This window comes from Mustelus asterias, unplaced genomic scaffold (assembly GCF_964213995.1).
Source record: "Mustelus asterias unplaced genomic scaffold, sMusAst1.hap1.1 HAP1_SCAFFOLD_2755, whole genome shotgun sequence".
Classification (NCBI taxonomy): Eukaryota; Metazoa; Chordata; class Chondrichthyes; order Carcharhiniformes; family Triakidae; genus Mustelus; species Mustelus asterias.
The window spans coordinates 21,133-44,365 of record NW_027592700.1 but is presented as its reverse complement, the minus strand read 5'-3'; the positions used below and the strand labels follow the sequence as shown (position 1 = coordinate 44,365).

Genomic DNA, 23,233 nt, shown 5'->3' with positions numbered 1-23,233 from the left:
GCGGGAACCCTGCATGTGGACATTTCATTGATGCCCACTAAACAAACTCAGGGACAAAGCAAGAAGGGCAACCGCCAATAAACGGAACTGCCTGAGCCAACCAAACAAAAAAGCAGAAAGGAAACTTCAGGCGTGAAACCAAGCTGAGGTTAAAGGGATCAATAATACACCCCAGCCCCTGCGGGGCCCGACGGGCACGGGAGGGCCTCAACGGTGCTGGTGGACTTCACACGCTCCCTCTCCGGGGACACCTGGCTGTTAATGTAGCCCCGGGACAGGCTGGGACGACCACCTCGTTCCGCCCGCTGCCTGGACCTGTGTGTATAGCACGTCTCGCTGCGCCCAGGAACAGGTTCACCAGGCGGTCCTTCCCCACCTCTCCCTCCCCGGGTGCCGGTAAATCAGGAGCGCGCGGGGCGCAGTGCAGACAGAACGCAAACAAAAAGGTTTTCTTTAATAGATAACTGAAAAAGGGAGTGCAGCTTCTGACGTGTAACAGTGTGAGGTTGTGGGATCCTCCGTGCGGTTTGCCCAGCTAAAAGGCTTCAGCGTAAGGTATTTCTGCCTCATGTAACTCATTGTGTTTATGCTTCAAGCTAACTTAAGCTAATCTGGCCACATCAGCTTGGAATTCTGGGTCCAGCCGAGAAACTTGGCTGAATTCTCTGAAAGTACAAGGTGAGGTAAACAGAAGCCACAGCAGCAAGTCACAGAGTCTGGAAATAGGCCCTTCGGCCCAACTTGTCCCTGCTGCCCCTTCCTTTAAACCCCTAAGCTCGTCCCAATTGCCCGCGTTTGGCCCATATCCCTCTATCTTACCCATGTAACCGTCGAAACGCCTTTTAAAAGACAGAATTGTACCCGCCTCTACTACTGCCTCTGGCAGCTCGTTCCAGACACTCACCACCCTCTGTGTGAAAAAATTGCCCCCTCTGGACCCTTTTGTATCTCTCCCCTCTCACCTGAAACCTCTAGTTTTAGACTCCCCTACCTTTGGGAAAAGATGTTGACTATCTAGCTGATCTGTGCCCCTCATTATTTTATAGACCTCTATCAGATCACCCCTCAGCCTCCTACACTCCAGAGAAAATAAATGTTGTCGATGCAGCTTGAGACTGCTTGTATCCAAGCTTCTTAATAAGTATTCAGTTATACTGTAGACCTGGTGCCATCAGACTTTTGAACGGACCTACCTTACATTAAGCTGATCTTTCTCAATAACATCGTGGCTGATCCGGCCTCGACTCCTGCTCTGTGCTGTTTCCCTCCTGCTATTCCCCAATTTATCAAATAATTATCCACCTCCAATTCGAATGATCCGGCCCCTACCACCCCTTGGGGCAGAGAATTCCAGAGATTCGCCGCGCCCCTCACCCCCTCGGCAGGGAGACATTTCTCCACACCTCAGTTTTGACAGACCAGCCCTCTATCTAGAACATAGAACATTACAGCGCAGTACAGGCCCTTCGGCCCTCGATGTTGCGCCGACCAGTGGAACCAATCTAAAGCCGCTCTAATCTACACTATTCCAATATCATCCATATGTTTATCCAATAACCATTGGAATGCTCTTAATGTTGACGAGTCCACCACTGCTGCAGGCAGGGCATTCCACGCCCTTACTACTCTCTGAGTAAAGAACCTACCTCTAACATCTGTCCTACATCTCTCACCCCTCAATTTAAAGCTATGTCCCCTCGTGCTAGCCAACACCATCCGAGGAAAGAGGCTCTCACTATCCACCCTATCTAATCCTCTGATCATCTTGTATGCCTCTATTAAGTCACCTCTTAACCTTCTTCTCTCGAACGAAAACAACCTCAAGTCCCTCAGCCTTTCCTCATCCGATTTTCCCACCATACCAGGCAACATCCTGGTAAATCTCCTCTGCACCCTTTCCAACACTTCCACATCTTTCCTATAATACGGCGACCAGAACTGTACGCAATACTCCAAATGCGGCCGCACCAGAGTTTTGTACAGTTGCAGCATGACCTCCTGGCTCCAAAACTCAATCCCTCTACCAATAAAAGCTAACACACCGTACGCCTTCTTAACAACCCTTGTGGCTATGTGTCCTCATTCCAGACTCCTCCACAAGTGAAAACATCTCGCCATCTGCCCTGTCAAACTCCCCCCGCAGGATCTTATCTGTTCGAGTAAGGTCACCCCTCACTCCGAGGAACACATTCAGTCTCTCTTGAGAGGACAATCCCAAGGATTAGCCTAATCATCTCCCCCCTTGACGTTCAATTCCATAACCATCGCTGAATCCCCCTCCTCCCCCACTATCGACATCCTGGGGGTGACCAGTGACCAGAAACTGAACTGGGACCCCAGCCGTATCAATACTGTGGCTCCCAGAGCAGGTCAGAGGCTGGGAATCCTGCGGAGAGTCACTCACCTCCTGACTCCCCCCCTCCTTCCCAAAGCCTGTCCCACCATCCACAAGGACACAAGTCAGGAGTGTGATGGGACACTCTCCACTCGCCTGGATGGGTGCGGCTCCCGACAACACTGGAGAAGCTCCACACCATCCAGGACAAAGCAGCCCCCACTCCAACCCCCGCTCGATCGACACGCTAACCACAAACACTCACTCCCTCCACCACCCACGCACAGTGTGTACCGTCTACGAGATGCCCCGCAGCGACTCGCCTCGGCTCCTTCGACAGCACCTTCCAAACCCGCCACTTCTACACACCTGGAAGGGCAAGGGTGGCGGGAGGGGGGGGCAACAGACGCATAGGGAACACCCACCACTTGCAAGTTCCCCCTCCGAGCGCCCCCCGCCCCCAATCTTGCCTTGGAAATATATCAGACGTTTCTTTCCTGTCACTGGGTCAAAATCCTGGAGCTCCCTCCCGAACTGTGGATGTACCGATACCACACACACACTGTGGCGGGTTCAAGATGGCGACTCACTTCTCGAGGGATGAAACCCACATCCCGTGAATGAATTTAAAACATCTTTATATTCAAATCTCCCCCCCCTCCTCACGCCCCACAACCTTTCCCCCTCTCTGTAACTCTGGCAATCCTTCCATGAACTCTACAGACCTCTTCACCTCTGACCTCTTGCCCATCCTCCATTTTCCCTTGGTTTTGCCAATGGCGGCCATACTTCTCCATGTCTGAGATTCCCTTCCTAAACTTCTCCCTCCTCTGCAACCCCTTCTCCCCACCCAACGACACATCCTCCCACTGGCCCAATGCACCCCCCTCCCCACCATTCCCCACACCACGTTACCCACCACCCCCCACTCTCTTTAAGGCAAAAACTCTCGAGCAAGCGCCGCAGGTTAAGGGCTGAATGGTCACAAGAAAATGGAGGTCTCCTTCGCTTCCAGATTCACCGCTCCTTCGTCCATTTTGGGAGGAATAACAGCAAAATGGACTATTATTTAAATGGTAAAGAATTGCAGCATGCTGCTGTGCAGGGGGACCTGGGTGTCCTTGTATATGATTCGCAAAAGGTTGGCTTGCAGGGACAGCAGGTAATGAGTCATAGAGGTTTACAGCATGGAAACAGGCCCTTCGGCCCAACTTGTCCATGCCTCCCTTTTTTTAAAATCCCTAAGCTAGCCCCAATTGCCCGCGTCCCTCTCTACCCATCTTACCCATGTAACCGTCTAAACGCTTTGTAAAAGACAAAATTGTACCCGCCTCTACTACTGCCTCTGGCAGCTCGTTCCAGACACTCACCACCCTCTGTGTGAAAAAACTGCCCCTCTGGACCCTTTTGTATCTCTCCCCTCTCACCTTAAACATCTGCCCTCTAGTTTTAGACTCCCCTACCTTTGGGAAAAGATATTGACTATCTAGCTGATCTGTGCCCCTCATTATTTTATAGACCTCTATAAGATCACCCCTCAGCCTCCAGGGAAAACAGTCCCAGTCTATCCAGCCTCTCCTTATAACTCAAACCATCAAGTCCCGGTAGCATCCTAGTAAATCTTTTCTGCACTCTTTCTAGTTTAATAATATCCTTTCTATAATAGGGTGACCAGAACTGTACACAGTATGAAGAAGGCAAACGGAATTTTGCCCTTCATTGCGAGAGGGATGGAGTTTAAAAACAGCGAGGTTATGTTGCAGCTGTACAAGGTGCTGGTGAAGCCACACCTGGAGTACTGTGTACAGTTTTGGTCTCCTTACTTGAGAAAGGATATACTGGCACTGGAGGGGGTGCAGAGGAGATTCACTCGGTCGATTCCGGAGTTGAGAGGGTTGGCTTATGAGAGACTGAGTAGACTGGGACGATACTCATTGGAATTCAGAACCAGCCTCCCGTCCATTGACTCCGTCTACACTTCCCGCTGCCTTGGGAAAAGCAGCCGGCAGAATTAAGGACCCCCCCACGCACCCCGGACATTCTCTCTTCCACCTTCTTCCGTCGGGAGAAAGATACAAAAGTCTGAGGTCACGTACCGACCGACTCAAGAACAGCTTCTTCCCTGCTGCTGTCAGACTTTTGAATGGACCTACCTCGCACTAAGTTGATCTTTCTCTACACCCGAGCTGTGACTGTGACACTACATTCTGCACTCTCTCCTTTCCTTCTCTATGAACGGTATGCTTTGTCTGTAAAGCGCGCAAGAAACAATACTTTTCACTGTATCCCAATACACGTGACAATAATAAATCAAATCACAAAAGGATCTTATAGAAACATGAAACTATGAAGGGAATAAATAAGATAGAAGCAGGGAGGTTGTTTCCACTGACAGGTAAAACTAGAACTAGGAGGCATGGCCTCAAAATAAGGGGGAGCAGATTTAGGACTGAGTTGAGGAGGAACTTCTTCACACAAAGGGTTGTGAATCTGTGGAATTCCCTGCCCAGTTGAGGCGACCTCGTTGAATGTTTTTAAGGCAAGGATGGATAGATTTTTGAACAGTAAAGGAATTAAGGGTTATGGTGAGCGGGCGGGTAAGTGGAGCTAAGTCCACGAAAAGATCAGCCATGATATTATTGAATGGTGGGGCAGGCTCGAGGGGCCAGCTGGCCTACTCCTGTTCCTAGTTCTTATGTTCAAAGGAGCAGCTATGTGAATGTGTGCACCATGATTTGGGAGGAGTGGGGATAGGGTATGAGGGACCCCAGTGGTGGGGATAGCTGAGGTGGCTCTCCCTGGAGCCAAAAGGACACTTGATGGGGGCCATTCGAACAGAGGCCAGGCCAACGCTTACTAACCATTCCCGACTGCCCTTGGGGAAACTGGTGGTGAGCCACGAGGAGCGGCCTGTGAGCATATTTCGGCGGGGCGGTTAAGTGTCGGCGACACTTAGGTCCGGCGACAATAATCTCTCCCTCAATGATAGTGAAGTGAAGGAGTCGTCAACGAGTTCAGGAAGCGTAGTGTAGAACATGCCCCTGTCGACATCAACAGGGATGAAGTAGAAATGGTCGAGGGAGCTTCATGTTTTGAGATGTCCAGATCGCCAACAACCTGTCCTGGTCCCCCCCACGCCGACACTATAGTTAAGAAAGCCCCACCAACGCCTCTACCTTCTCAGGAGGCGAAGGAAATTCGGCATGTCCGCTACGACTCTCACCAACTTTTACAGATGTGCCATAGAAATCATTCTTTCCGGATGTATCACAGCTTGGTCTGGGGCTCCTGCTCTGCCCAAGACTGCAAGGAACTACAAAGGGTCATGAGCGTAGCCCAATCCATCACGCAAACCAACCTCCCATCCATTGACTCCGTCTACACTTCCCGCTGCCTCGGGGAAAAGCAGCCGGCATAATTCAGGACCCCCACACACCCCGGACATTCTCTCTTCCACCTTCTTCCGTCGGGGAAAAGATACAAAAGTCTGAGGTCACGGACTGACCGACTCAAGAACAGCTTCTTCCTTGCGGCCATCAGACTTTTGAATGAACCTACCTTATATGAAGTTGATCTTTCTCTACACCCGAGCTGTGACTGTAACACTACATTCTGCACCCTTCTCCTTTCCTTCTCCCCTGTGTTCTCTATGAACGGTATGCTTTGTCTGTATAGCGCGCAAGAAACAATACTTTTCATTGTATCCCAATACACATGACAATAATAAATCAAATCAAATCCTTTCAGGGATGGCATGGTGGCACAGTGTGGGTTAGCACTGCTGCCTCACAGCACCAGGGAGCCGGGTTCGATTCCCGGCTCGGGTCACTGTCTGTGCGGAGTCTGCACGTTCTCCCCGTGTCTGCGTGGGTTTCCTCCGGGTGCTCCGGTTTCCTCCCACAGTCCAAAGATGTGCGGGTTAGGGTGGATCGGCCGTGCTAAATTGCCCCTTAGTGTCAGGGGGACTAGCCGGGTAAATGCATGGGATTGTGGGGATGGGGCCTGGGAGGGATTGTGGTCAGTCCAGACTCGATGGGCCAAATGGCCTCCTTCTGCACTGTCGAATTCTATGATTCTTTCCTTCTCCCCTCTGTACTCTATGAACGGTATGCTTTGCATGGCCAAGCATGGCACGCAAGAAACAATACTTTTCACTGTATCCCAATACATGTGACAATAATAAATCAAATCAAATCAAAAGATTATTTGTGGGCACACATAGGCCAGACCAGGCAAGGAAGGCAGATTCCCCTCCTTAAATGGGCATTCGTGAACCAGATGGGTTTTTCTTATGACCGTTATAGGGTCACCTCTCATGCCAACTGGTGCCAAGGGTTTGGATAAGTAATGGAGGAACATACGAGCGTGGGGATGGGGGAGGGCATCTCTGAACAATGCATCGTGCCAACTGGTGCCAAGGGCTTGAATAAGCGATGTGCGATCATTATAGAGTTGGAATGGGGGAGGGCATCTCTTAACAATGCATCGCGCCAACTGGTGCCAAGGGTTTGGATAAGCGACGGAGGAAGATACGTGTGTGGGGATGGAGGAGGGCATGTCTGAACAATGCATCGTGCCACCTGGTGCTGATGCACGGGACCCTGATAGCGAGGGGGGGTTGGGGAGGGAACGGCGCCGGGCATCCTCTTCATTCGGAGAGCTGGCACAGACACGAGGGGCAGAGTGGCCTCCTGCTGCCCCCTCGTGGGTAACGACCCATGACAGTGTGATCCGCGTCAACGGTTCGGTTGAGGAGGTGGGGGGGGGGGTCCGGCACCCCTTCCCCTCTGATGCAACTGCCCATCCTCGGGCCGCCCTACCTGGCATGGAAAGAAGCGAGGGGTACATGTTCAGGCGCGTCGGGCGGTAACTCTATCCGCTGTGCCATGCCCCAGAAGGGGTGAGGTGTGGTGGTATTCGGGTTGGCGTTATTGGTTTGGGGTGGTGAGGTTGAGGGTGGGAGGAGTGTGGGGGGGGAGGAAGGGGTTAAATTGGCCAACAAAATGGCGGCTTGGCCAAGGTGGGGGAAGGGGAGGTCACGGCGAGGACACGGGCGGCCGTTGGCTTTAGAATGCGGCGAGGATTCAAACAGCTGCTCCTGATGTCCGCGCGCCCGGCCGCCCCCCCCCCCCCGTCACCCAGGGATGGGGGCGTGGCTGAGCGGAGAAGGGGCGTTTCTGAGGGAGGGGGCGTGGTGGTAGCTCGGGGAAATAGGGCGTGGCCAGCAGGGAAAGGGAGGCGTGGTCAGACCTGGGATCATCTCATCGGGGGAGCGGTTGAGGGGAGATGTCAACTCGCGAGTGCGCATGTGTGTGTTGGGGGGGTGGTGGGCGCCGGTGATGTCAGCACGCTGAGCCATCGGGAGTGACATCAGCGCGTCCGCACCCTGCCCAGACCGAGTGCCTGGGAGAACGGGGGGGTGACGTCATCCGGGGGTGCGGGGTGCGTAATGACGTCCACATGTCATCCACTCCAGCCTGGCCTGATCCGGAGGGTTGACGTCAGCACATACTGTGTCCGGACGGGGGCGGGAGAGGTGACGTCAACACGCCATCCGCTCCAGCCCGGCCGAGGCTGGGGGTGACGTCAGCACGTCCTCTGTTCGGGCGGGGGGAGTCGATGCGCAATGACGTGAACCCCATCCCCTCATAACATGGGTGGGTCGATCGGTGGGGATGACGTCAGCACGTCCCTTGTCCGGGCGCGGGGGGAGGGGAGCAGTGACGTTAACGCGTCATCCACAGGTCAGCCCAGCCGAGGTTTGGAGGGGGGGGGTGACGTCGGCGCATCTCCTGTCCGGGCGGGAGGAGGGAAACGGTGACGTCAACACGCCGTCCACTCACTCCCAGCCTCGGCTGAACGGGGCGACGTCAGCGCGTCCGCCGTGCGGGCGGGCGGGGGAAGAGTGACGTCAAGACGCCACCTCCTCCAGCCCGGCCTCGGACAAACAGAGAGGTGCGGGGGGGCGGGTGACGTCAACGCGTCCTCTGTCCGGGCGGGGGGGGGGGGAGCGGAGGAGTGACGTCAAGACGCCGTCCAACTCCAGCCCCGGCGCAGTGACGTGTGGCCGACCACCCTCCAATCCGATTGGCGAGGACCGGGCTGGACGTCATCACGTCGGGGGTAGAGGACGACAGCACGTCAACACGTCGGGGGTTGGTGCGCACGCAGTCGGTCAGACTTGGAGGGGGAGGGGAGGCGGAAGACAAAGCCAGGCTGAGAAGGACGGAAGGAGCGGAGCGGCGGCGGCGGCGGCGGGGAGGAGGAGGGAGAGCGGCGGCACCGGGAGCTCTCTGACCCCCTGATAGATAAACAACCCCCCCCCCGGCAGCGGGCTCGGTCCCCCCCCCCCACCCCGCGCCGCCATGTTGGTAATGGCGGCGGCCCCAAGATGGCGGGCGGAGCAGCGGCGCGGCGGCAGCAGCAGCAGCAGCAGCGACCCAGGCTCAGGCCCCGAGCGGCGGGAGGCCCAATGAGCCGGAGGAGAGGCCGAGGAGCAACTCAGAGACAGCGGCGGCGGCAGCAGCGGCGGCGGGAGGAGGAGGAGGAGCGGCAGCGGCGGCCCGCGCCGCCATTACACACCCCCCTTAAAGGCGCAGGCCGCCTCCCCACCCCACCTAGTGTCGGAGGACACTTATTACCCACCCCCCCACCCACCCATCACCTTCATCCACAGCAACACCCCCCCCCCCCACCCACCCATCACCTTCATCCACAGCAACACCCCCCCCCCCCACCCACCACCCATCAGAGCATCAATCACCCCCACACAACACCCAACCATCACCCCCACCCTCCCCATCCCCTCAGAGCATCACCCACCGCCCCCCACCCAACTACCCTCCCACAACACCCAACCATCACCCCCACCCTCCCCATCCCCTCAGAGCATCACCCACCGCCCCCCACCCAACTACCCTCCCACAACACCCAACCATCACCCCCACCCCACCCACCCATCACCTTCATCCACAGCAACACCCCCCCCCCCCCCCACCACCCATCAGAGCATCAATCACCCCCACACAACACCCAACCATCACCCCCACCCTCCCCATCCCCTCAGAGCATCACCCACCGCCCCCCACCCAACTACCCTCCCACAACACCCAACCATCACCCCCACCCTCCCCATCCCCTCAGAGCATCACCCACCGCCCCCCACCCAACTACCCTCCCACAACACCCAACCATCACCCCCACCCTCCCCATCCCCTCAGAGCATCACCCACCGCCCCCCACCCAACTACCCTCCCACAACACCCAACCATCACCCCACCCCACCCCTCGGAGCACCCAACTTCCCTCCCACAACACCCAACTATCACCCCCAACCCCTCAGAGCATCAATCTCCCCACAACACCCCCCCCCCCCCTCAGAGCACCCAACTATCACCCTCCCCAGCCCCTCAGAACAACACCCAAACATCACCCCCCCCAACACCCAACTACCCCCCACACAACGCACAACCATCACCCACCCACCCTCCCCCATCCCCTCAGAGCATCACTCACCCCCACCCACAACCCCCCCCCCCTCAGAGCATCACTCACCCCCCCCCCAGAACACCCAGCCCCCCCTCCGAGCGCCCAACTACCCCCCCACAACACCCAACTATCACCCCCACCCTCACCCATCCCCTCAGCATCAATCACCCACCCCCCACAACACCCACCCCCCACAACACCCCCCCCTCAGAGCACCCAACTGTCACCCCCAACCCCTCAGAGGATCATCCACCCCCCACAACACCCACCCCCCCCCCTCAGAGCATCAGCCACCCCTTCAGAACACCCAACTATCACCCTCACCCTGCCCTCAGAGCATCACATTACACCCACAGAGCAACCAATTCCCCACCCATTACTCCCCCCACCCCCCCCCCACCCCCACCCCCACCCCCACCCAACTATCACCCACTCTCCCCTCAGAGCACCCAATTACCCCCTCCCCCCTCAGCAGTCACCCCCACGGAACACGCATTACTCTCCAGAGTCGTTTCTCTCTCTCCCTCCCCCAACCAGAACACCCATTACCCACTCAGAGCTCCCAATTGCCCCTCTCCGAGCTATCATCCCCTTCCCCCACCAGATCACCCACTCTCTTCTCCCCGACCCCTCGGAGCAACCAGACCCCCTCACTGCGTTCCAGAACACTCACTACCCCCCCCCCCCTCAAATTCAGGGCACCCCCACAGAGCACCCAGGACCCCCCCGCCCCCCCCCCCTGCACAGAGCACCCATTGCGCCCCCTCATCCAACATCGCGCCCCCCCCCCTCAACCTCAGAGCACCCACTCTTCTCCCCCCTCAGCATTCATTATCTCCCCTCCCCCTCCGAGCACCCATTACCCCACCCCCTCACCGATTCTCAGGACATCCACCAAGCACCCCCCCCCCCCCATCACCCTCTCGGAGCACCCACTTCTCACCCACACCATCCACCACCCCCTCAAAGCACCCACCTCTCATCCACAGCACCCAATTCTCACCCCCTGAGAATCCATTACCCACTTCTCACAAGGGTCAGCAACTTTTCACTCCTCCCCCTCACTCAAATCTCTTATTCATTGCACCGTCTTAAAGAATAGGAAGTTATCTCTGTCCCCCCCCGTTAAATCTTTTAATAAGTACACCCTCTTCCTCTGAAAACGGGCACTTCCCCCTCACTTTCTCTCCTTCAGATCTTTAATGAAAAACTCTCTTCCCCCTTAAACCTGAAACTTCCTTTTTAATTCTTCCCCCTCAAATCTTTTTTTAATTGCGCTCTTAAAGAAAAGGGACTTCTCTCTCTCTCTCTCGAATATTGTATTAAATACACTCTCTCGCTCTCTGAAACAAGACAATTCCCCCTTCTCTCCCTCAAATATTTCATTTAATACACCCTCTCTCGAAAACAAATCGCTTCTCTCCTTCAAATCTATCTTTAATACACTCTCTCCCTAAAACAAGGCACTTCCCCCCAAATCTTTATTAAATACACCCTCTCCCCCTTGAAACAAAGACACTTCTCCCCCTCTCTCCTTCAAATCTTCTCTTAAATACACCCTCTCTCCCTGAAACAAGGCACTTCCCCCCCTCTCTCCCTCAAATCTTTATTAAATACACCCTCTCCCCCTTGAAACAAAGACACTTCTCCCCCTCTCTCCTTCAAATCTTCTATTAAATACACCCTCTCTCCCTGAAACAAGGCACTTCCCCCCCCTCTCTCCCTCAAATCTTTATTAAATACACCCTCTCCCTCTGAAAGAAGACACTTGCCCCCGTCTCTCCCTCAAATCCCCCCCCCCCCCCCCCCCCGATCTTTCTTTCCCGGCCCCTCGCTCCCTCTTTCCCACCCTCTCTTCCCCAACCCCCTCTGCCCAGCAAGTCCATCCGAGGGGATACCTGTCTTCCCCCTTGCGAAGGGGACACTCGGGGAGCCTTGTTTCCGTAACGCCCGGCACATGGAATGCGTCTGAGGAGGTTTCGCCCCTTGGTGCTTCTTGTTTCTGGACCCCTTCCCGGAACCTCGCGCCTCGGCCGGCTCCCGGATGTTCTTGCCTTAACAGAGAGACAGCGGGGGAAGAGGAGGTAGCGAGAGAGACGTTGCGGTCTCCTCTACCGCCGCAAGACTTCAGGAAAAAGGGAGTGGACCTTATTTTTTTTATTGTGCATTTCGGAGCAGAGAGATCCCCTTTTAATATATAAACCCGGACGGTGGGCGCCGGACACGTGCCAGGTGAGCCAAGATGGAGTTGCCCCCCAGGGCGGGCAGCTATCGCCAGAGTCGGCGCTCTCGCTCCCAGCGGGACAGGGAGAGGAAGATGACGGGGGCTGGGGGCAGGGACCCCAGGCCCTACTCGCCCTCCTCCGGCTCGGACCGCGAGGCCGGGGAGGCTCCCGGTTCCTCCAGGCCCCGGCCTCCCAGGCGACGGAGGAGGGAGTCCACGTCGTGTGAGGAGGACATCATCGACGGGTTTGCCATCGCCAGCTTCCCGACCCTGGAGGCTCTGGAGGTAAGCGGCTCACCAAAGGTCCCCTGGTGTGGCTCCCTGTGTTAGAATTCAGGACAGAAACCACAAAGCCTGCCTGGATCATAAATAGTTTCACTTCGAATTCGGCGAGGACGGGCGTGCCATGTTTCACTTCAGGTATAATTCAAATGATGCCCTCGGGAGCTTTTATCAAACAAAGTGGATGTCAGAAGTTACAGAGGGACATAGATAGGATGCAAGACTGGGCGGAGAAGTGGCAGATGGATTTCAACCCAGATAAATGCGTAGTGGTCCATTTTGGCAGGTCTAATGGGATGAAGGAGTACAATATAAAGGGAAAGACTCTTAGTACTGTAGAGGATCAGAAGGACCTTGGGGTCCGGGTCCATAGGACTCTCAAATCGGCCCCGCAGGTGGAGGAGGTGGTTAAGAAGGCGTATGGTGTGCTGGCCTTTATCAATCGAGGGATTGAGTTTAGGAGTCCGGGGATAATGATGCAGCTTTATAAGACCCTCGTCAGACCCCACTTGGAGTACTGTGCTCAGTTCTGGTCGCCTCATTACAGGAAGGATGTGGAAAAGATTGAAAGGGTGCAGAGGAGATTTACAAGGATGTTGCCTGGATTGAGTGGCATGCCTTATGAGGATAGGCTGAGGGAGCTCGGTCTTTTCTCCTTGGAGAGACGTAGGATGAGAGGAGACCTAATAGAGGTGTATAAGATGTTGAGAGGCATAGATCGGGTGGACTCTCAGAGGCTTTTGCCCAGGGTGGAAATGTCTGCTACGAGAGGACACAGGTTTAAGGTGCTGGGGGGTAGGTACAGGGGAGATGTTGGGGGGAAGTTTTTCCCACAGAGGGTGGTGGGCGAGTGGAATCGGCTGCCGTCAGTGATGGTGGAGGAAACTCAATAGGGTCTTTTAAGAGACTCCTGGATGAGTACATGGAGCGTAATAGGATGGAGGGTTATAGGTAGGTCTAGAAGGTAGGGATGTGTTCGGCACAACTTGTGGGGCCGAAGGGCCTGTTGTGTGCTGTAGTTTTTCTATGTTTCGAAAGTGTATTTAAGAATACGTTAAATGTTTCTTGAGCATTTATTTATTATTGTCACAAGTAGGCTTATATGAACACAGCAGTGAAGTTACTGTGACAATCCCCTAGTCACCCACACTCCAACACCTGTTTGGGTAACACTGAGGGAGAAAACCTGCACATCTTTGGACACTAAGGGACAATTTACCATGGCCAATCCACCTAACCTGCACATCTGTTTACTGTGGGAGGAAACCGGAGCGCCCGGAGGAAACGGGTGGCACAGTGGGTTAGCACTGCTGCCTCACAGCGCCAGGGACCCGGGTTCGATTCCCGGCTCGGGCCACCGTCTGTGCGAAGTCTGCACGTTCTCCCCGTGTCTGCGTGGGTTTCCTCCGGGTGCTCCAATTTCCTCCCACAGTCCAAAGATGTGCAGGTTAGGGTGGATTCGATTCCCGGCTCGGGTCACTCTCTGCGCGGAGTCTGCACGTCCTCCCCGTGTCTGCGTGGGTTTCCTCCGGGTGCTCCGGTTTCCTCCCACAGTCTGAAAGACGTGCTGGTTAGGGTGGATTGGCCGTGCTAAATTCTCCCTCAGTGTTACCCGAACAGGAGTGTGGCAACTAGGGGATTTCCACAGTAACTTAATTGCAGTGTTAATGTCAGCCTTACTTGTGACACTAATAAATAAATTTAATTCAAGATGAGAAGCACTGGAACAGGCCCTTGGGCCCAACTTGTCCATGCCGACCAGGTTACCGAAACTGAACTAGTCCCGTTTGCCAGGGCAGCGGCCCCTCGGCCTCCCGGCAGCTGTTACTGCTAATTGACCTGGACCACGCTCCGGGTGTGTGGAGCAGAGCCTGAAGCCTGGACTGGAAAGCGGTTGTGGCTCCGTCCTTGTGTCCCTGGAGCGCGCTGCTCAAGACCCCGGGGCTGATCCTGTCAAACGGCCCCCCTTAAACCTGCCCCACCAAGCCTCCTGAAGTGGGTATTGCTGAACCCAACACTGACCCCAATATGGGAGAGCCTCGAGTAGGGGATCGAAAGCTCCAAACTTGTGCAGGTTAGGTGGATTGGCCATGCTAAATTGCCCCTTAGTGTCCAAAGATGTGCAGGTTGGGTGGATTGGCTATGCTAAATTGTCCCTTAGTGTCCAAAGATGTGCAGGTTAGGTGGATTGGCCATGCTAAATTGCCCCTTAGTGTCCAAAGATGTGTAGGTTAGGTGGATTGGCCATGCTAAATTGCCCCTTAGTGTCCAAAGATGTGCGGGTTAGGGGGATTAGCCATGCTAAATTGCCCCTTAGTGTCCAAAGATGTGCAGGTTGGGTGGATTGGCTATGCTAAATTGTCCCTTAGTGTCCAAAGATGTGCGGGTTAGGGGGATTAGCCATGCTAAATTGCCCCTTAGTGTCCAAAGATGTGCAGGTTAGGTGGATTAGCCATGCTAAATTGTCCCTCAGTATCCAAAGATGTGCGGGTTAGGTGGATTGGCCATGCTAAATTGCCCCTTAGTGTCCAAAGATGTGCGGGTTGGGTGGATTGGCCATGCTAAATTGCCCCTTAGTGTCCAAAGATGTGCAGGTTAGGTGGATTGGCCATGCTAAATTGTCCCTCAGTATCCAAAGATGTGCGGGTTAGGGGGATAAGCAAGGTAAATACTTGGGGTTACGGGGAACAGGTCTGAGGTGACAAGGATAGGGCCTGGGCGAGATTGTTGTCAGTGCAGACTCAATGGGACAAAATGGCTTCCCTCCGCACTGTCGGGATTCTCTGATTACACAGTAATCCAGTCCACCCTCCATCTCCCCACTGGAACCTTGTGCTTTGTCTCACCCACTCCCACCCTAATTACCCCTCACGGTGGCACAGTGGGTTAGCGCTGCTGCCTCACAGCGCCAGTGACCTGGGTTCGATTCCCGGCTCGGGTCACTGTCTGTGCGGAGTCTGCACGTTCCCCCCGTGTCTGCGTGGGTTTCCTCCGGGTGCTCCGGTTTCCTCCCACAGTCCGAAAGGTATGTGGGTTCGGTGGATTGGCCGTGCTAAGTTGTCCCTTGGCGTCAGGGTGCTTAACAGGGTACATTCATGGGGTTATGGGGATAGGGTGGGATTATTATCAGTGCAGACTCGATGGGCCGAATGGGCTCTTTCTGCCCTGCAGGAATTCAATAATTTCTCCCCTTTAATTATTGCGCTGGGGGGAATCGATCCCCCCTATTCACTCTCTCTCGGGCAGCTCATCATTTTAGACCTCCCTCAACCATCCCTTGTTCCAACAAAAGCGGTCTAACCTTTCCTCCACCCTCAAGTCCCAACAACATCCCGTCTAAATCTCCCCTCCCCCTGCAATCGCATCCTTCCTGTGATGTAGAGACTGGAACCGCTCCGACTGTGGTTCCACTCCTGTGGACCGGCTCGCCCCCACTCCGTTCACAGCCTCTGCTAAGGAGAGGGAGGTTCCCTGTTAGCTGCCCTCCGCCACCTCATCGACCTGCCCTCTCAACCTTCTGGGGGGTGGGGGGAGAATATGTGGACGCAGCACAGCTCTTCGGGCACTAAGGGACAGTTTAGCATGGCCAATCCACCTAACCTGTACATCTTTGGACACTAAGGGACAATTTAGCATGGCCAATCCACCTAACCTGTACATCTTTGGACACTAAGGGACAATTTAGCATGGCCAATCCACCTAACCTGTACATCTTTGGACACTAAGGGACAATTTAGCGTGGCCAATCCACCTAACCTGTACATCTTTGGACACTAAGGGGCAATTTAGCATGGCCAATCCACCTAACCTGCACATCTTTGGACACTAAGGGACAATTTAGCATGGCCAATCCACCTAACCTACACATCTTTGGACACTAAGGGACAATTTAGCACGGCCAATCCACCTAACCTGCACATCTTTGGACACTAAGGGGCAATTTAGCATGGCCAATCCACCTAACCTACACATCTTTGGACACTAAGGGGCAATTTAGCATGGCCAATCCACCTAACCTACACATCTTTGGACACTAAGGGGCAATTTAGCATGGCCAATCCACCTAACCTACACATCTTTGGACACTAAGGGGCAATTCAGCCTGGCCAATCCACTTAACCTGCACATCTTTGGACACTAAGGGGCAATTAAGCATGGCCAATCCACTTAACCTGCACATCTTTGGACACTAAGGGGCAATTAAGCATGGCCAATCCACCTAACCTACACATCTTTGGACACTAAGGGGCAATTCAGCATGGCCAATCCACCTAACCTGCACATCTTTGGACACTAAGGGACAATTTAGCATGGCCAATCCACCTAACCCGCACATCTTTAAGGAACAATTTAGCATGACCAATCCCCCAAACCTACCTATCTTTAAGGAACAATTTAGCATGACCAATCCACCTAACCTACATGTCCTATGGTTTCCCGTCGTTTATCGTGGTATAAACCCGACCCAAATGCATCGCCCTCACGTGATTAAACTCTGCTTAGCACTTCCCGGTCCTCTGAGACCACCCCCTGATCTGCAGCTTTCTCATTTCCCGTCCCCCCGGGGTTGAGGGGGGACACAGTGCAGAGACCTGTGGAGCTCTGGAGGGACCGTGCATGTGTTCTCAAGTTGCTGCAAGCTCTCTAATCCTCCTCCCCGTTCCAGTGCGGTCCCGTTTCCACTCTGTTTCGAGCACTCTGATCGAACCTGTGTCCGCCGCCCTTTCAGGCAGCGCCTTCCAGCTTGCAACAGGTCGCTGCGTCGAGGCAAATCTTTCTGCATCTCTCAGCCCCCGATCGTCACCAAGCTGGCTTCCCCTTACACTCCCGACACCGCAAACACTTGCTCCTCATTGCAAGCATCTCGACACTTGCATCAACAACAACAGGGATCCGTGCTGGGCCCACTGTTATTTGTCATTTATATTAATGATTTGGATGAGAATATCGGAGGCATGGTTAGTAAGTTTGCAGATGACACCAAGATTGGTGGCAGAGTGGACAGTGAAGAAAGTTATCTCCAATTGCAACGGGATCTTGATCAATTGGGCCAGTGGGCTGACGAATGGCAGATGGAGTTTAATTTATATAAATGCGAGGTGATGCATTTTGGTAGATTGAACCAGGGCAGGACTTACTCAGTTAATGGTAGGGCGTTGGGGAGAGTTACAGAACAAAGAGATCTCGGGGTACAGGTTCATAGCTCCTTGAAAGTGGAGTCACAGGTGGACAGAGTGGTGAAGAAGGCATTCGGCATGCTTGGTTTCATCGGTCAGAACATTGAATACAGGAGTTGGGACGTCTTGTTGAAGTTGTACAAGACATTGGTAAGGCCACACTTGGAATACTGAGTACAGTTCTGGTCACCCTATTAGAGAAAGGATATTATTAAATTAGAAAGAGTGCAGAAAAGATTTACCGGGATGCTACCGAGACTTGATGGATTGAGTTATAAGGAGAGGCTGGATAGACTGAGACTTTTTTCCCTGGAGGCTGAGGGATGATCTTATAGAGGTCTATAAAATAATGAGGGGCACAGATCAGCTAGATAGTCAATATCTTTTCCCAAAGGTAGGGGAGTCTAAAACTAGAAGGCATAGGTTTAAGGGGAGAGATACAAAAGGGTCCAGAGGGGCAATTTTTTCACACAGAGGGTGGTGAGTGTCTGGAACGAGCTGCCAGAGGCAGTAGTAGAGGCGGGTACAATTTTGTCTTTTAAAAGGCGTTTCGACGGTTACATGGGTAAGATAGAGGGATATGGGCCAAAAGCGGGCAATTGGGACGAGCTTAGGGGTTTAAAGGAAGGGGCGGCAGGGACAAGTTAGGCCGAAGGGCCTATTTCCAGACTCTGTGACTTGCTGCTGTGGCTTCTGTTTACCTCACCTTCTACTTTCAGAGAATGCAGCTAAGTTACTCGGCTGGACCCAGAATTCCAAGCTGATGTGGCCAGATTAGCTTAAGTTAGCTTGAAGCATAAACACAATGAGTTACATGAGGCAGAAATACCTTACGCTGAAGCCTTTTAGCTGGGCAAACCACACAGAGGATCCCACAACCTCACACTGTTACATGTCAGAAGCTGCACTCCCTTTTTCAGTTATCTATTAAAGAAAACCTTTTTGTTTGCGTTCTGTCTGCACTGCGCCCCGCGCGCTCCTGATTTACCGGCACCCGGGGAGGGAGAGGTGGGGAAGGACCGCCTGATGAACCTGTTCCTGGGCGCAGCAAGACGTGCTATACACACAGGTCCAGGCAGCGGGCGGAACGAGGTGGTCGTCCCAGCCTGTCCCGGGGCTACATTAACAGCCAGGTGTCCCCGGAGAGGGAGCGTGTGAAGTCCACCAGCACCGTTGAGGCCCTCCCGTGCCCGTTGGGCCCCGCAGGGGCTGGGGTGTATTATTGATCCCTTTAACCTCAGCTTGGTTTCACGTCTGAAGTTTCCTTTCTGCTTTTTTGTTTGGTTGGCTCAGGCAGTTCCGTTTATTGGCGGTTGCCCTTCTTGCTTTGTCCCTGAGTTTGTTTAGTGGGCATCAATGAAATGTCCACATGCAGGGTTGCTGCGCTCCTCTGATTTCGATCCGTGCAACTTTCCTCCTGCCGCTATGAGTTTTATTTATTATTGTCACATGGGTGGCACAGTGGGTTAGTACTGCTGCCTCACAGCGCCAGGATCCCGGGTTCACTGTCTGTGTGGAGTTTGCACGTTCTCCTCGTGTCTGCGTGGGTTTCCTCCGGGTGCTCCGGTTTCCTCCCACACACAAGATGTGTGGGTTAGGTGGATCGGCCGTGCTAAATTGCCCCTTAGTGTCAGGGGGATTAACGAGGGTAAAGGCGTGGGGTTATGGAAATAGGGCCTGGGTGGGATTGTGGTTGGTACAGACTCGATGGACCGAATGGCCCCCTTCTCTACTGTAGGGATTCTACGCATTGGGATACAGTGAGAAGTATTGTTACTTGCGCGCTATACAGACAAAGCATACCGTTCATAGAAAGCCCCATAGAAAGCCCAATCCATCACAGAGGGGAGAAGGAAAAGGATTTGATTTATTATTGTTAAGTGTATTGGGATACAGTGAAAAGTATTGTTTCTTGCACGCTATACAGACAAAGCATACCGTTCATAGAGAAGGAGAGGGTGCAGAATGTAGTGTTACAGTCGCAGCTAGGGTGTAGAGAAAGATCAACTTAATATAAGGTCGGTCCATTCAAAAGTCTGACAGCAGCAGGGAAGAAGCTGTTCTTGAGTCGGTCGGTACGTGAGGGGTGGGATGGTAGCACAGTGGTTAGCACTGCTGCTTCACAGCTCCAGGGTCCCGGGTTCGATTCCCGGCTCGGGTCACTGTCTGTGTGGAGTTTGCACATTCTCCTCGTGTCTGCGTGGGTTTCCTCCGGGTGCTCCGGTTTCCTCCCACAGTCCAAAGATGTGCGAGTTCGGTTGATTGGTCAGGTTAAGAATTGCCCCTTCGAGTCATGAGGTGTGTAGGTTAGAGGGATTAGCGGGTAAATATGTGGGGGTAGGGCCTGGGTGGGATTGTGGTCGGTGCAGACTCGATGGGCCGAATGGCCTCCTTCTGCACTGTAGGGTTTCTTTCTATTTCTATGATCTGTGACCTCAGACTTTTGTATCTTTTTCCCAACGGAAGAAGGTGGAAGAGAGAATGTCCGGGGGTGTGTGGGGGGGGGTCCTTGATTATGCCGGCTGCTTTTCCCCGAGGCAGCGGGAAGTGTAGACGGAGTCCATGGATGGGAGGCTGGTTTGCGTGATGGACTGGGCTACACTCACGACCCTTTGTAGTTCCTTGCGGTCTTGGGCAGAGCAGGAGCCCCAGACCGAGCTGTGATACATCCGGAAAGGATGCTTTCTATGGGGCTTTCTATAGTGTCGGTGTGGGGGGATTGTGATCGGCGCAGACCCGGTGGATCGAATGCCGCCGCCTGCACTGTAAGGAGGTCACGGGCATTCGGCCTCTGATATTCAGGTAAGCGTTCTCCAAGGCGGCCTTCGCGACACACGACAGCGCAGAGCCGCTGAGCAGAAACTGATAGCCAAGTTCCGCACACATGAGGACGGCCCCAACCGGGATATTGGGTTCATGTCACACTATCTGTAACCCCCACAACTTGCCTGGACCTGCAGAGTCTCACTGGCTGTCCTGTCTGGAGACAATACACACCTCTTTAACCTGTCTTGATGCTCTCTCCACTCACGTTGTTTGTACCTTTAAGACTTGATTCGCTGTAAGTATTCGCATTCCAACCATTATTCATGTAAATTGAGTCTGTGTCTTTATATGCCCTGTTTGTGAACAGAATTCCCACTCACCTGAAGAAGGGGCTCGGAGCTCCGAAAGCTTGTGTGGCTTTTGCTACCAAATAAACCTGTTGGACTTTAACCTGGTGTTGTTAAACTTCTTACTGTGTTTACCCCAGTCCAACACCGGCATCTCCACATCATTCCTCAGGGAAGGCAGAGTGGAGATTTTGGAAGCCCAGAGGGGCTTCCGACAGGGGAAGCCGGGAGAAGCTGTCCGCTCCCCCCCCCCCCCCCCCCCCCCCCCCTCCCCATCCCGGTGCCCGAGTCGAGGCTTTAAAGAGGGCATCGCTTCGTCACCTGACGAAGGAAGAATGTGCAGGGTTGACGGGGGGCGGGGGGGAGAAGTCACTCACTCGGAGAGTCAGCCAAGACACAGTGGGTCGAATGGTCGCCATTGTGCTCCGAACCACTCTGTGATTGGCGAGGGGGGGGTGGAGGAGGGCGAGAAGGCAAGCGAGTCACGGCGAACTGTCACGGCAACATTTGGAATGCGAATCTCGATGACCCAGAGTTTGCAGGTGGCAGGATTGGCGGGACCGTTGTGACCCGAGGTGTGGGGTGGGACGTGAGGTGGAGACGGAGACGGACGAACTGGACAGGCACACGGCGCGTAACAGGTTGACAGCGAGAGGTGTGAAGTGGAAGTGTGAAAAGGAGCGCAGCGGCAGGGAGGCCTTGGGGGGGGGGGGGGGGGGGGGGGGGTTTAAGACTTTGCGCAAGTCTTTAATGTGGCAGGGCAGGTTTTTAAAGTTTATTTATTAGTGTCACAAGCTGACTTGCATCAACACTGCAATGAAGTTACTGTGAAAATGGAGAATTCTCTTTGTAAAAACAAAGCTGTACAAACCTTGGGTCTATTAATGCTCAAATCAGGACCGCATTTCATACTGGTCTTCTGAAATTTGGTATTCTTGTGTTTGTCCAGATGGGTGCGGGGTGAAATTTGGTATTCTTGTGTTTGACCTGATGGGTGGGAGGTGAAATTTGGTATTCTTGTGTTTGTCCTGATGGGTGGGAGGTGAGGGAGTGCGTTCCTGGCTGGGGGAAGCGATTGGAATTGTCAATGACGTCACATAGCTATTCCTCTGAATGCCATGCCCTCGTTCCTGGGTGGGACATGGGTTGCCCGAGGTGAGTGTGTCAGCGATGGGAACTGTCTCTCTGTGGGGCACCTGACCAGCCCGTGTTTCGGGAATCGACCCCACCCATTTCCGAATTGAACCCGCTAAAGCGATCAAATCTGTTTGGATCTAAACACGCCGCACTGTGGGAGGGTCGGTGCTGAGGGAGCGCCGCACTGTGGGAGGGTCGGTGCTGAGGGAGCGCCGCACTGTGGGAGGGTCAGTGCTGAGGGAGCACCGCACTGTGGGAGGGTCAGTGCTGAGGGAGCGCCGCACTGTGGGAGGGTCGGTGCTGAGGGAGCGCCGCACTGTGGGAGGGTCAGTGCTGAGGGAGCGCCGCACTGTGGGAGGGTCGGTGCTGAGGGAGTGCCGCACTGTGGGAGGGTCAGTGCCGAGGGAGCGCCGCACTGTGGGAGGGTCAGCGCTGAGGGAGCGCCGCACTGTGGGAGGGTCAGTGATGAGGGAGCGCCGCACTGTGGGAGGGTCAGTGATGAGGGAGCGCCGCACTGTGGGAGGGTCAGCGCTGAGGGAGCGCCGCACTGTGGGAGGGTCAGTGATGAGGGAGCGCCGCACTGTGGGAGGGTCGGTGCTGAGGGAGTGCCGCACTGTGGGAGGGTCAGTGCCGAGGGAGCGCCGCACTGTGGGAGGGTCAGCGCTGAGGGAGCGCCGCACTGTGGGAGGGTCGGTGCTGAGGGAGCGCCGCACTGTGGGAGGGTCAGTGCTGAGGGAGCGCCGCACTGTGGGAGGGTCAGTGCTGAGGGAGCGCCGCACTGTGGGAGGGTCAGTGCTGAGGGAGCACCGCACTGTGGGAGGGTCAGTGCTGAGTGAACTCTCTCTCGGGAGGGTAGGCTGGAGTTTGGAAGAGTGAGAGGCGACTTGATGGCAGGTTTTATGTTCCTGAGAGGATTACTTGGACAGGGTGGCTGTTTCGCAATTTCCTCTTCTGTCAGAATCTAGAACTGCGGGGGTGCGGGTGGAGTGGAGATGACGGAGATGCGGGGACTGCGATCAGGGGCCCGGTTGGAAGGTGGGGATAAGGTTTCATTCAGGTCGGCAGTGATTGGATTGATGGAGGGAGCAGGGCCCAAGGAACTTCTGGTGATTAACTTTGCTGACACAAAGAGCTCGTTCCGGAAGGCAGTGTGAGGAACCCACATGGAGCGGCCCGGTGGCACAGCGGGTTAGCGCTGCTGCCTCACAGCGCCAGGGACCCGGGTTCGATTCCCGGCTCGGGTCACCGTCTGTGTGGAGTCTGCACCTTCTCCCCGTGTCTGCGTGGGTTTCCTCCGGGTGCTCCGGTTTCCTCCCACACTCCAAAGATGTGTAGGTTAGGTGGATTGGCCATGCTAAATTGTCCCTTAGTGTCCAAAGATGTGCAGGTTAGGTGGATTGGCCGTGCTAAATTGTCCCTTAGTGTCCAAAGATGTGCGGGTTAGGTGGATTGGCCGTGCTAAATTGTCCCTTGGTGT

The 23,233-nt window shown here is 54.6% G+C and overlaps 1 protein-coding gene across 4 annotated transcripts in view; it reads left to right on the top strand.

The window, feature by feature from the left end:
- The first annotated feature begins 10,960 nt into the window (after positions 1-10,960).
- Positions 10,961-23,233, top strand: part of LOC144490000 (fibrosin-1-like protein) — a 28,596-nt gene continuing 16,323 nt past the window's right edge. For 2 of the 4 annotated variants that reach the window (XM_078207825.1, XM_078207824.1), the window contains exon 1: positions 10,961-12,332. In XM_078207825.1, the coding sequence (XP_078063951.1) occupies positions 12,066-12,332 (267 nt within the window). In that variant the 5' untranslated portion in view covers positions 10,961-12,065. The remainder of the gene's footprint in view (positions 12,333-23,233) is intronic. The other 2 variants (XM_078207823.1, XM_078207822.1) reach the window with 2 other exon arrangements.